The 15,023-nt window shown below is 44.4% G+C and overlaps 1 protein-coding gene across 1 annotated transcript in view; it reads left to right on the forward strand.

Moving 5' to 3' along the window:
* The first annotated feature begins 138 nt into the window (after positions 1 to 138).
* The window catches only part of bcl11ab (BCL11 transcription factor A b), a 25,112-nt gene continuing 10,227 nt past the window's right edge, over positions 139 to 15,023 (forward strand). The window contains exons 1-2 of the mRNA XM_030782395.1: positions 139 to 193; positions 2,596 to 2,940. Of these exons, the coding sequence (XP_030638255.1) occupies positions 139 to 193; positions 2,596 to 2,940 (400 nt within the window). The remainder of the gene's footprint in view (positions 194 to 2,595; positions 2,941 to 15,023) is intronic.

Here is a 15,023-nt window from a genome sequence, read left to right on the forward strand (position 1 = left end):
CTGTGTCGCGCGCGTCACTTTGGTACTATTTATAATTCATTTTGGATACCTAATGTATCGGTGAAGATATTTTCTCTGGAATCTCTCATTACAAGACTGGCTTTCCCAAATGTGAACCAAGCTGAAGACGCGTCCAACATGTCTCGCCGCAAGCAGGGCAAACCCCAGCACTTAAGCAAGCGGGAGTTTTCGCGTAAGTTTAGGAATATTGCTCGTAGTGGTTGTCGTGGCTGCTGCTGCAGCTGCTGCTGCTGGTGATCCTTGTGTTTTGATTGTGCACATTTGCATTGTACATTTACTCCATGGATTGTGGAAGAGGGACGACAGTCTCCAGTAGTATAGGCTACTGGACTCTGGACCTCGATCTCCTGGTGTTGCGAGTGTTAAATAGCCGCCTACTATTTGTGATATTTATGAATGAAGCAATCTAGACGCATAGACTTCAACTAACACGCGGAATTCGAAGAACATGTTAGTAACCTAAATAATTAGTTTATAGATTCGGATCGCTTGTGTTCGTAATGACCATGGATACAGCGAGTCTAAAAATAAAGTTTACCTTGGTGAGGATGTGCGAACTTTACCGGTTTCGGGTTAAAGATTAGATATTACTTATTGTGTCGCCTATAGATACAAAATATAAATGTGCAACTCGTAGAACTATTTCTCATATGGGACCATTGTCAGAAATTTCATATATAAATAACTGGAAATTCTGCATTCACAAGGAGCTGCACCCTTGGTAAAATCAGTTAATTAAACTAAGAGCGTAGAGCGAAAAACCTGACCTTTGTATTAGCTTAAGATCTCAAAGGTTATTTGGTCTTAATTTCATTTCCTTTCGGTGTTAATGTTTTCAGTCTTTGCTTTTCACGGAAGATTTTATGGCACTTTAGTAGAGGTGGCATTAAGCACAAAGTGAACTTTAATTGATCAGTGCTACTTAATTTGCTTGATAAAGCATTCAGAATCGCACATTCTCCGCGGCTTTAAAGGTCTCAAACACACCTAAAACTGACCCGTAGTCTGTGGTCAGACTCATTAAAATGTATTGCATCCAGTTGTAAGCTACTTCGTAGAAGCAAAGCCAAGGTCGGCGTTCGTTTCTTTTTTCATACAAAAGTTTCCCCACTGCGATCGTCCTAATAGTTTAGAGACGATTTCATTCGGTTAGACGAAATCTGTCATCGTTTGTCTCCGAGGATATGCAAGTCTATGCTGGCTAGCGAGTTCCTCGTCTCTCATGCGAATCTATCTCCTATCTGGGGACCAAGTCGTGTCAGTCGGCAGGGGGCAGAACACTGACGGTACATTGCGGACGGTACGTGAACTTGAACTTGATCTGGTTTAGCCTTTATTTTTTCGATAGCCTGTTCTCAGTCGAGCCCGTATCGTGGTTAGCGTATGTAAACCGGTGGTGTATATCCTAAAATATGCAATTAAGATAGATAACAATGCTTAACGATGCGTAAACAATGCTACTCTAACAAACCGTTAACCTCAATATACGAAAAAACATCTTGATAGTTTGTTGTTTAAGAGAGAAAAGGGAAATGAAAGCAAATTAATTAAGATTAAAACTAAACGGTTTTTTCTAACAATTACGTACCCTTTTGAACATGTTAGCGTATAGCCTATTTAAAAAAGGATTTACTTTACGACGAGCAAAATGTAAGTGCCTGAGTGAAAAAAAAAACTGGAAGGAGTTCGTGGCGATAAGTGCTCTTTGAACGGTTCTTAAATAGCTACTAAAATACTCTCCCTTTCTTGATGTCTGGAAACGCACTGGAATGTGCCGTCACCCCCCCCCCCCCCCCCCCCCACCTTTTTTCTCGCATGACCTGACACAGAATTAGGGGTAGCTTCCCACCGACGGCAAGAAGCCGCCGCCTTATATCTCGAAATCCCAATCCAGGCGCAGATGTCGTTTTGATTGCTCTCTCATATGCTCTCACTTTCCTATTGGGAATTACCCCACATACGCCCCTCAATAGCTAACCTCGGTTCAGAGGATCCCAGCACTTTTAACTAAATGGGTTCCAATCATCTTGAACTGAAATTAAAATCTATTTTTTGATTCTCAGAGGTGTTAGGTTCATTAAGACGTGAGATTGGCAGCATAATGAAGAGGGTCAAGACTTACCCAGCACACTAAAGTGAACACACACCCCCCCTTCAAAAAAAAAGAAAAAAAGAAAAGCAACACTGTGCATCTGATGTTTTTTCTCTTTCTTTCTTTCTTTCTTTCTTTCTTTCTGTCACCGTCAGTAGTAATATGAGTCAGACAAGACTCATTACATACTGTCACACGAACCATTACCAAAAGCAAAGTTGTCCCAAGATACATTAGCCTCTTGCGGCATTATTTATTTTTTGCAATCATTTCCACCATAATCATTATTGCAGCTTGTAAGAAACCTCGACAGCTATGTCTCATTTCACTGTCATAAATGACACTCATTGTAATATTACCTAGTATTAATGTTTCCCTTGTTACATATACATGCAATTAGCACTAACGCTTACTCTAGAGACTACCCACACAGTAATTCGGCAGTCTCTGATTGGTCTCTCTCTGTTTGTGTTGTGGTGTAGCTGAGCCTGTGTCGGCCGATACCCTGGAGGAGTCACAGGATCATCCCAGGCTAGTGCCCTCGACGCCCAAAGGGGACCAGGACCTTCTGACGTGCGGTCAGTGCCATACTAGATTCCCCCTTGCGGACATACTGATGTTTATCGAGCATAAACGGAGGCAGTGCCATGGTAGCGTCTGCAGGGACAAGGCCCCAGACCTGCCCCCCTCGCCCTCGCCCTCTCGTGTGGAGTCAAGGAGACCCCGTATTGTCCCCGTGGAGGTAGCCGTCCAAGTCTCGCCCCACGGAGAAGATCACCTAGCCACAACCCCACACGGAATATGCCCTAAACAGGAGAATATTACAGGTACGGTGAGAGAAGGTGGTAGTGGAGGAGGAGGAGGAGGAGGGCTGGTGTGGGGATTAGCTATAATGTTTGGTGAGGTGGCGTACCCGGTGATAAGTGAGAGTTTTCTTGTGGAAACCTCCTTCTCAGATGAAGATCGTTTGCTCATAGTGACTGGACTGAAGGGCCTTCATAGTCCAGGTTTTCGGGGTGAATTTTTGAGTGATTCCGCCGAAGAAGTCGGGAGTTGTGTGTTTATCTCAAAACACTCGTTTCGATAAAGAAAGTAAGGAGAGGAGAAACTAGAGAAGGGATAAGGAGAGGAGAGGAGAGGAGGAGAGAGGAGAGGAGCAGAGTAGAGCATCTCTGTGTCAGCAAATACAAAGTAGCTCTTGGCCCTTGTGCAGTCTCTCATGTGGTCTCAGCAGATGGATCGGGAATTTGCGCGGTTTTTACAAGCTCATATCTCTCTCCCATAACTCTGTGTCTGCGAAATCTCACATTCATGCTTGAAATTAAAAGAAAGAAAGGAAGAAAGAAAGAAAGAAAGAAAGAAAAAAAATACACAATGATTTTAAGCTGTCAAAAAAGGAGACGTTTATTTAAAGATGTCTTCGACACCGCTAATTGAAACTGCTTTGCCTCATTTTCTTAATTACAAGAGACTTCCTGTGGTGAGACTTCCAGTCTTAAATGAGGACAGCAAAAAAACATGAACATAACAGCGACAGCAAAACAATTTAATGTGTTTGCAGTTTAACATGGGGTTGTTTTCTACTGCTCCCATGCCATTTAATTAGACTTCTGCAGTAGTAAATATGTTGTCATGAACGCTATAGTCTAGAAGCTTTTTGGTCGGTTTGGGTTTGGCAAAGATTCCAATATGAAATTTGTCTCATCTTTAATTTCGTCTCATCGTCCCAGTTCCTCAGGGGTAGAGACAGAGTCATGAAAGTGCAGGGGTTTTTTTTTTTTTCAGAGAACTACAATCCTTTTTTGATCCAAACTGTAATAATCATCTCACAAGTCTCAAGGTTATCAGTCACACTTTTTTTTTTTTCGGTCTGTGAATTTTGAGGTCAGTTCTGCCAAACGACGTCTGTTACTTTTTTTAAGCGTGACACTGTGAGAGCAGTAATTCGAATGGGTGTATTGAATCCCAGAATCTATCTGGCTATCGACGTTTTAGTTTTCTTTTTCTCCTCAGCCATCAACACTTTTAGTTTTGCGAGGCCCTTCCACCTTGACACTGACTATATGTCATCCTGCCTTAGTCAGCTGGTGGAACATGTTGTCAACATCGTATTGCAACATCATATCGCTTCATGGGAACGTGATAGCGTTGGCTCATGTCACTGTACATACCATGAGTCGCCTATTGAAATGACCTTACTGAAATGAACCCCCACCCCCTAACCCCCCCCCCCCCCCCCCCCCCCCCCAACTGTAGTGTAACATTAAAGGACGAGCAAACCAAACAGCAACAGAATAACTTTGTGCTAGAGCTGCAGAAACGCGATCGAAGTTTTGCGTCTGTTTCTAAAACAGCAAGTCAAGATAAAACATTGGGTATTTGTGCAGAAGGGAAAAGTGGATGATGTTGGAGTTCCTTCCAGAGCCCACGGCCCGAAAGCGCTGCATCCGAGCAGATGTCTTTCACAACAGATGGAGTCCTGCGTTGGCTGTAAAACGGGAGGGAATCCGTTACTGCCGCCACGCAAAAAAAAAAAAAAAAAAAAAAAATTTGCATGATAAACAATCTAAAGATATGCATGCGGACACCACAGCTCCGCCACCCCCTCCCTACCCCCCACCCCCCCCACCCCTTCATTCAGAGGTTGAATGCCCTTGAGCAGGGCCAGACGATGAACCAGGCGGTAACCCCTACTGTGTAGACACCCCTCCCTTCTCTTACCACGCTCCCAAACATCACAGCTCACCCCCGTTCGCTCTCTCAAGGGAATGAACGTTTCTGAAATACCTCTTCCGCGCATCCCTTGTTTTCTGAAACCGTAAATAGATCACCCACCGCTTCTCCCTGAGGTCTCATTGTCTCGGTCAGAGTCTCTGTTGAAGTCCCCTTGATTGAAATTCCTCCGCGTGCCCCAAAAATGGGATCCCCTTTTGGTCAAGATTTAAAACAAGCAAACAAACAAACAAACAAAAAAAAAAAAACCTTATGACATCTGCAGGATACATGTTAGCACCTACTAACTTGCAATGCAACAGTTTGAGGTTTTTTTTGTTACGATATCTGTATCACAGACGTTATACGGTCTGCTATAGATACATTGAAATATAACTCTCCATGAATTACTCCGCGTTAGGAAGACCTGTGTCGGTTTTGCAGGCCATTTCGCCGAGACAAAGGTAGTTAGCACTGTGTCTGCCTGGCATAGCGCCACTGTTCCCCCACAGGGGATAGCGATGGGGCGTCTGCTGTCCTCTGTGGGTGGGGTGGGGCCTGCAGTGGGGTGGGGGTGGAGGTGAGGGGGGGGGGGTAGTTAGGGAAATGAGAGCAGAGGGAATGAGATGAGGGCTATCCACACTGGTGTATCACTAACGTGTAGTATTACTCAGAACCAGGAGATGCATGTTTCATTGCTGGTTCACAGCAGCAGGATCTGACCCAGCTGGGAAAGTCGCCGATCACCGATTTTGGAGAAATGCGGTTCATATGTATTTAAAAAAAGAAAAGAAAAGAAAAAAGGATGACATGAACGTTCATCCTTTTGTATCTGTGTGTGTGTGTGTGTGTGTGTGTGTGTGTGTGTGTGTGTGCTTGCCCCAGTCTGTTTTCTCCAAATAGCCATGCTGCTTTTTGTTCCTTCCTGAGTCCATTTGATTATATTTCTGTGTGGGTGGGTGTCTGTGTGTGTGTGTGTCCAATGCCTCTGTGTGTGTGTGTGTGTGTGTGTGTGTGTAACATGCATGTGTGATTGTCTGTGTGTGAAGGCTATTCCATCAGTAATGTGCAGAGGGACATGAAAGGCCCTTTGAGTTGGCAAGCATAGCTGGAGGGCACCCCTCTGATGGGCAAGCCAAAGCCGAATTGGCATGGAGCAGGTCTGCAGCGGTAGAGAGCTGTGTCACTGAATTACAGCACTATACCAGGACTGCCTGTTCTCTATTAGGTATCACAAGCTCTCAACAAGGCCCTGGGGCCTTCAGGTGGGAGCTCGCACATACGTACACTCACACTGAGACACACACACACACACACACATGCGTGCGTGCACACACAGACACACATACTCGCACTATGCCTATGTGCACAGGCATACACACATACTGTCCACACATGCACAAGCTGCCCTAAGTTTCCACACAGCAGAACGCTGTGGAAACGCACAGGCATACTTGGACAAATGCATTAGCTGCTCGAGTCTGTATCTCTCTCACACACATGTACACACACACACACACACACACACACACACACACACACACATGCCATGTTCTTTTGGTTTCCTCTGCAGTAAATGCATTGTGGCAGAGGTTCCCTGATGCGTAGCAGTATGATGATAAGAGCTGTCAGGAGCATATGATCTCATTTCAGACTTGAGCTCTGGCCAGTGCAAGCTTGTGTGCATATTTGTGTGCGTGTGTATGCGCGCGCGCGCGCGTGTGTGTGTGTCTGTCTGTGGGTTACGAGTCCTCACATGCTTACCCTGAGGGAACTGGCTTTCCAAAAGGGCATTGCAAACCATTTGCTCAGAAATATATATTTTAGCATCCTATCCTATCTAAAGCATGCTAAGCTTGATCTTTAAAACTGCTCCGCTTTTATGCCAGATGTCCTACAGCACTTCCCAAAACCTCCTCCCTTCAGTTCTAAAATAAAATATTTAAACCAACAGCAGCACATTCACATACATATTCATATCTTCGTATCTTATACCTGCTGGACAATCACATGTAACAGCATTGCCTCTGTCTGTTGAGGTATTTCTCTCTCTCTTTTCTTTTTTTCTTCAGCCAAACACAGCTGTGATAACGAGGGAGGGGTGGGGGGGGGGGGGACTCTTGGTGGCTGTGTCGTCTATAGTTCTTCCCACTTGTGGCGTGGAGCAGCCCCCCCTGTGAGGTCGGTTATCAGTGGCCAGGCCAGTATTGTAGTTAGGGTAGTGGGCTTGGTGGGTGTGTGGTCGTCTGCAGCTGGTAGGTCTTATCTGGGCTGTATGGTCATAGATAAAGAGGAGGGAGGCCCCAGCGTGTCTGCACCTACAGCCTGGTTTGTTTCAAAGCTATTTCTGTTTTCTCTTTCTCTTTCTCTCTCTCTCTCCCACACACACACAAACACACACACACACACACAGGCACATGCACGCACGCAGGCACACATTCACGCACGCACACGCACGCACACACACGCACTCAGGCGCACACACACACACACACACACACACACACACATTTTGTCAGTCAGTCTGACTTTACTCTTCCTGGCAGCCTTTTAAGCCACAGTACTTTACAAATGCTTTAATTGAATAGATAATTTAAAAAAAAACCCCACCTGAGTATGTTTAGAGAGGTGAGTTTTGAACATTCTCAATGGCTGTCCTTAAATGCTTATTGATACTAAAGCGTGAAGCAAACATGCATTTAATTGCCCCCAACTGTACTGGTATGAAGTGATTACTTAGATCAAGAGTACGTAAATTCTTCAGAGAACCTCATTAATTGGCTTTAAAATTTCGAGTATGGGTGAGTAATTAATTTTGCTTTTTGTCGTTGTGGCTTTTATCTATAAGAACATGCGTGCTTATACACAGACACACACGCAGACACACACACACACACAAATCTCCCCCATGCACCCTGGCAGATCAACACATACATCTGCACGTACACACACACACACACATACACACACGCACACACACACACACAAACCCAGACATAAAACGCCTTGTACCTCCTCCCTGAATCTTCCTGATAATATGCTTTGGCTCATTTGAATTTGAAGCGCTTCTTTAATCTTCAAAGCCTTGATTGCTTTATGAATATGCATATCGTGGGCAAACTACAGTTCATTACCTTGTTGTAAATTCTAATGACCATTAGGCCCCTCTTGGTAATTGCCGATTGTTTTGCATATTTGATTAGTCTATTACTACGCTTGTATTCTGAACGTGTCACCGTAGTCCGCCAGAGCGAGGCGGAAGCAAGATCGGCGAAGATGCACACAACCGTTCTTTTTTTTTTCGAGCGAAAATGGAAACGGAGAGACGGGGCAGCGCGGCGAAGTGCGTAACGTCAAATTAGTTTCATTCCCCGTCTCCCAAAGATTTATTCTCATTTGACACGACTGAGTATACAATATGTAATCATGCCGTTCTTGTCAGAGCAAAGAATCCCAACGCAACAGTCTTCATGCCGGTGGGATACGTGATTTATCGCTCAAAATGTCTGCGAACGGACATGATTGGCTTACTGTGACATAATGAGTAGAGATGAACTATTTAGCATTTCTAAAAAAAAAAAAAAAAGCATGGGAGGCATTATTGTCAGGCTAGAGATCATATGATTTTAGGAATTTGCGGTTTGGAACGAGGCTCTCTGGGCCGTGATGAGGTTTTAATGAATGGGGAGCCGGGAAAGAGAGATTGTTCCAACTGTCTTAATGTTCGTCTCTGGACTGAGGGATGAGTATCTATTTGCCTGAGTTTGATCAAGATAATTATCTGAACCTCTCTCAGTCTCTCTCTCTCTCTCTCTCTCTCTCTCTCTCTCCCTCTATGACTCTGCAACAGCTGCTGTCCATCTAACTAGACTATAATTACTGTGCCGTGAAATTTTTTTTTCTGTTTTTAAATCTTTATGTCCACAGAAAAAAGGCCCTCTCTTTCTGTCCTCTCACACACACAAAACAATTTTTTTTCTCTTTGTTTTTCACACAATCTATAGCCCAGTTAAAACGAGAAGTGGTCAGATATCCCCCCACCCCCGTTAAGTTTAGCCATTTTTTGTATGTATGTGTGTGTGTGTGTGTGTGTTGAAACCACTTTGCAAATATCTCAGTAACAACGCTAGGTTTACGTTAGCCGTATAGCAACTAGCGTGTTTCTATTTTCAGTTCTCAGTCCTTTAAACAAGGTTCTCCCCACTGCCCTCCCCAGTCCGCCGACACACCCACGGCACCCATGGAGGTGTATTTGTGTGTGTGTGTGTCTGCATGTGCGTGCGTGTATGTGTGTGTGTGTGCGTGTGTGTGGGGCGTGTGAGAAGGGGTTAAAGGAGAGACCCATGGAGTACAATGGGGGGATTGTGCTGCAGGGGAGAGCAGTCTACAGTGGGCTAGCCATGGCCAAATGGGTCCAGCCAGACAGCATGATAGATGGCTTTGTTTAAGGGTCTACAGGGTGTGCCCTGAACTTGAGGCACTGTTTATCTTGAATAGAGCGGGGAAGACGCGGGAGTGATCTATGCTAAGGGAGAGAGAGAGAGAGAGAGAGCAGGAGCATTAACAAACAAAAACACACACACACACACTTATGCAACCACACACACACACACACACACACACACACACGCACAAAGAGAATATAAAATAAAACATAAAGGAAAAAAAAAAGGAACGAAAGCGGGAGAATGAATGAGAAACTACCACAAGAGTGAAATCAAGAAAAAAAACAGAGAGAGAGAAAGAGGGCCTTCAAAAAAAAAAAAAAAAAACCCAAAAAAACAAAAACAAAAAAACACTGCCACACCAAACCAGGCAAAAAGGGGGACAGCGAAAGAAGCGTGAGAGTGAACAAGAGAGAGAGAAAAGTTTTCCATCACGAAAGAGAAAGATGGGGAGTGCAGGGTGGTTGCTGTGGGTTAAAGGTGGGGGTGCTGAGACGAGGCGTGGGGGGGGGGGGGGGCAGTGTGCTGTTGGAACGGGGGGGCTGGGTGGTGGAGGGGGGGTGGGGTGGGGGATGGCTCTACCCTCATAGTGGCTGACCATTAACAGATGAACTTGGCTGAGGGCCAGATCTCTTATATCTGAAGAGATGGTGCCCGCGCGCGCACACACTGACACACACACACACACACAAACACACACACACCACACACAGAGAGACAAAAATGGACACTGAGTCCTCATACCTGCTGCCTGTGTATCAAATGCCACAGGGCTGTTTTTTTGGCCAGGGGCGAGAGAGAGAGACTTGACTCCTGTACTCGCTCATGCCGGTTAGCTGCCCCCTCCTGTCTTATCCTGATCTTTTCCTCGCGTGCTTACTCTCTGGAAAAACGACAACGGAGAAGACTCAAAGAGATCGTCTCGCCTGAGGGCAAGAGACAATCGAAGGAAAAGGCCAAGGATAGACAGTAAACACGTGGGCCACGTATACATATAACAAAATCTCTCGTGAATCTGCTGCCAGGAATGTAAACTGTTTCATTTTATGACTAGTCTTTTTTTTTTTTTTTAAGAGAGAGAAAGAATTGTGGTTAGGGCTGATGGGTAATGTGGGCTTGTGTGATCGGTCCACCTTTGTGGAAAAAAACAGAAAAGACAATGGACGTGACATGGCAAACATGTTTAGGGTGATGGAGAGTCCTTTGTATGTATGTGTGTGTGTGTGTGTGTGTGTGTGTATTGCACGCTTATGTGTCTGTCTCCTGAATCTCACATTTGCATATGTATATTGTATCTCACATTTGCATATGTAATGAGATTTTGCCGAACTCGCTCATATGGGGACGTTAGTCTCTCTCTCTCTCTCTCTCTCTCTCTCTCTCTCTCCCTTTTCTCTGTAATAATAGACCTTTTCTGATGATTCACCAGGAAAAAAACTCACACACTCCATCCACAAGTAGGAGTTAACATAATCTTCTGATTACCTCCAGTTTTGTAATGACCGTTGCCAAAGTTAAGCTATGTTACTGACAGTCTATATTAATTGTTTTATATTTGACCCTGATTATATCCAGAGAGAAATTTGTCCAAATTGTTTCAAGAGAAATTTCTGCCATGTTCTGGGTTTCATTTCTCATTTCTCCAAATGGAATTATCCCCTGTAAGTACATTGTAATAAGTCAAGTAATAATTCATGTGCTGTTTATTTATGGTTTATTCAATACAGCTGTTCTATATTTTCACAGATCATTACTCAGTCAAAACGAAGCTGCTATAAAAAGCCTGACCAAAAAGCACCATTAAGCTTTAAAGACAAAACTGCCTTAGTTTAGTCTGAAAGTCATTGTTACAAAACAGAGCGTCCAGTTTCCCCCGTCAGGAACTGGGCCTTTTCCATGTACAGTATATAAGAATGAATGGAAGGATTTGTCTTAGATGGGAGAGGGGTTTTGGCAGATAAGTGTTTCTGAGGTGAATATGGCGCCAATTATTCAGTGTAGAAAGTCACCCCATGACAGACACAGAGCTTGTCAACTTTGAGTGTCTCGTCTCTTTTCTCCTCTCACTGGGTGAACCGGTGCGCAAATCGCATATATTTTGGGTATGAGGACCAACTGAAAATCCAAAAACAGACTTAACAACCCATTCGGAAACCTTAAAAGGGATGACGTGTTTAAAATGAGGGTTGTGTGTTTGAATGTTTTTTTTTGTGTCATAAACGGTTCAAAAATCAGAACGATTTTGGGCCCGCTGAGGTCTACATTGCATACGCAGGAATGTCGTTAAGCTTTTCTTTAAGCGCATTTTCCTTTAAGTTTCTCTATATTAAATTTCTCAGAGACGCTCAGACTGTGTGTGATAAGCGAATCTGACCCAGGATGTTACAACAGCGAACCTCATTGGTTCATTGGTTTAATGTACTGCCCTTGCGGTAATGCCTTTGTACGCGCACACGGTCTGTTTAAACGTTGGTCAAACTCCTCTGTCATGGCTTATTTTCCTTTAACCAGCAAACATGACTCATAACAACAACCATTACATGCACCCGGACCGTAACAAATAAACGAAAAGGCGCAGGGATGAGGGGGTTGAAGACAGACCCGGGGGGGGGGGGGCAGCGGTGTTTGAGTTTTAATCTTTGTCTGCACATAGAAGAGAAAGCTTCTAATGGGCCCATGACGGTTCCAAAGTTGCGTAATTGTTTGTCGCGGCGTTTTCTTAAGAAGCGCGTTGCCCTGAGATTTACAATTGCTTTATGGTGTTTGAAAAATAATGCGCCATTTGGAAAATGGGTCAGTTATGAGGTTTTATTGAGTCATAGAATGTCGTGGAGCTCCCATTCTACAGGTTGCTTAAATACAATTAAGGTACAATAGGAAATATCACACCGCGATAAGGACACATTGCCTCTGTTCATTGACCTGCAATCAACGTCTCAGTGAGGCGATAAAATTATGAGGATACGTTTCGATTTACTCATGGATTTTATGAACAGATCAGGTTCATTGTCCCGTGTATCTGTGTTTTGTTCACGTTTACAATTCAAGAGGGCCATTAGGCGGATAAGAGTGACCATTTTCCTCATATTAAAGCTGCTTTAACTCCGAAAAACAGAGGTGAATATACAGCTTATTTTTCCTTTGACGGGAGTATAGAGCACCTCGAAATGCATTTCTATGACAGTACAACTCCTGTCTTTTCAACTGCCAATGTCTCTGTCTTTAAATAGGAGTCTTTCATCAGCTTTTCTTTAATTATTTTTATCGTGTTTTCTTTTGTTGTGCTTTTTCTTTTAGTTATAGTTCTTTTATGAGACACACACACGCACACACACACACAGTAGACTCTGACAGTGTGTACAGTAGTGTTGGCTGCCAAGCTGGTAGGGCAGATGTCCAGCTCCGGGCCTCTCATTTGTCTTTCATCAGCTGTCAGCACTTTGAGGCCAATCTCAGAGCAGAGAGAGAGGGCTATCCAATTAAAGAGGTTAATTTGCCCATGCACTATCTATGTATTGATCTCTCTCTCTTTCGCTGCCTTGTTATTCGGCTCCTGTCTCTTTTTTTTTCCTCTCTTCAGTCTCTCTCTCTCTCTGTCTCTCTCTCTCTGTCTCTCTTTCTCTCTCTCTCTCTCTCTCTCTCTCTCTCTGTCTCTCTCTCACTCTCACTCTGTCTTTAAAACCCCTCCCTCTCTTTCTCGAACTGTTTTTCACACTTCATCTCTGCCACACATATTCTTCCCCCTCTCTCTCTCTCTCTCTCTCTCTCTCTCTCACCCTCTCCCATATCAAACCCTCTGTTCTGTTCTCACTTTTTGGAGGTCGCAACTCTTCTGCTTCCCCAGTGCTCTCTAAATAACCAGTCCAGGCATGAGAATTTATTCAAAGAGTGCCAGGGCGCATAAGAAGGCAGCCGCTTTACAGAAGTGAAACCAGCAAGTGAGAACAGATAGTACTGTGACTTATTAATGCAAACACCACCATTCTGTTATATACAGAGTCTGAGCGCATTCCCCCTAGTCATTAAAACCTGCGTGTAGCCTACGTAGCGCGAAAAGAGGGAGAGAGAGAGAGAGAGAGCGAGAGAGAGAATAAAATTATTAGGATATCTGTGGGAATCCTATGTACGGAGACTTTCATGATTCGTGTTAAGGTTATTGTGATCTCCGGGGTGATGTTGGATCAGCGATAGAACCGTGACTGTGCTGAAACGCTGGCGTTCATGTATGCTCTAGACTACATGTGCATGCACTGTACGCAGATAATGTAGTTTCGGCGTTCCTGGCTGGACACCACATATAGACTCTATACTGAGTAATGTCAGGAAGGCAATGCGGAGGTCAGCTGCGATGAACTTTACAAATACTTGGAAATGAAAATCTCTTCCAGACGCTGGCTCTCTTTCGCACTCCCTCCCTCCCTCTCTCTCGCTCTCTCTCTCTCTCTCTCTCTCTCTCCCTCTTTCTCTCTCCTTCACCCCCCCCACCTCTTCTTCTCCTCCTCCTCCTCCTTCTCTTCCACAGTTCCCATCCCCCCACTCTGCTCCTGTCATGTTATTATCAGTGTGTCAGGAGTGGGCCCCTTTCTCCTCTGCCCGCTGCCCTGTTCTGTGAACTCCCACCCTGCTGCCTGTCTGAGTAAACTATTTTAGACATGGTCGAAAGAGAACCGGCTTCACAAGAGAGTCAGCCTCATTGTAATGTGTCTGTAACAACATGGCGCGTCAAATCTCTCCCTTCGATAGAGCGCACACCCATCGCCTGTCACCTCACGCCGTTTATTTTTGCACATACGTGAATTGCGTCGCAGAGAATTTTGGTTTTGTTTCTCGTGTTTTGTTAACGCGTACCGTGCGAACGTTCAGTGAATGATGGAGCGCTTGTGAATACCGTATTGATTCGGTTAAATAAATGATTCCAGCGACCAAGCTGTGTCGAAACTCTCGCGCATATAACGCTTTAGGTTTTATAAGTCGGTTACAGTCGTGAATGCCAACGCACTCCGTGGGTGTCTGCCCAACTAGCCCAGAGGCTTGGTCTTGGCAAAACCTTCCCAAAATCGTTTCCAAAACTTTGGCTAGCTTTACAAAACATTTAAACGACATATCGCTTGTCTTCATGTGGAAGGCGTAAGTTGAAGTCAGAGTGATTACATCTCTTTCCTTGTTTTCTTAGGATGGTTTTGGGCTGGGTTGTATGTTTCTTTCTTTCTTTCTTTCGCTTTTTTTTTTTCTCTCTCTCTCTCTCTTTTCAAGGTCTGACAGCTTTGAGTATTGTCAGTGAATCTGCAATATCCTCAGGACAAATATCTCTCAGTAATTACATCTAGTTAGCAGAGCATGATGTTTTCAGAAGCTCTGTGAGTGCTGCTGGGGCAGATTAGGTGAAATCTTAGGAGTGCTTTGTCTTCGTTGGAAACAGACAAAAGAGGCAGCTGGTGCTAGTGTAACACTGCACCTTCTAAAAGCAGGTTGTTGTGGCTAGTAAAACTGTCTCCCATTCTTTTATCATGCCACTTACAATTTGCCCCCCCCCCCCATTCTTTCTTTCCTTCCCTCCCATACTTGTTAGGTTGGTAGACTGACACCTCCATCGTGGTACTCTTATGTTCCACTATTTCCTTATATCACAGCGTGAAGACACCGGTCATCATCGTAGGAGCCTTTGAAGCTCTTGCTTCTTTACGGTCCACGTGAACATTTAAATACGCGCTTCATCATCCAGTTTAGAGGCGTCGTGTTTTTTCGGTTTGATT

The sequence above is a fragment of the Chanos chanos genome, chromosome 8 (genome assembly GCF_902362185.1).
Source record: "Chanos chanos chromosome 8, fChaCha1.1, whole genome shotgun sequence".
NCBI lineage: Eukaryota > Metazoa > Chordata > Actinopteri > Gonorynchiformes > Chanidae > Chanos > Chanos chanos.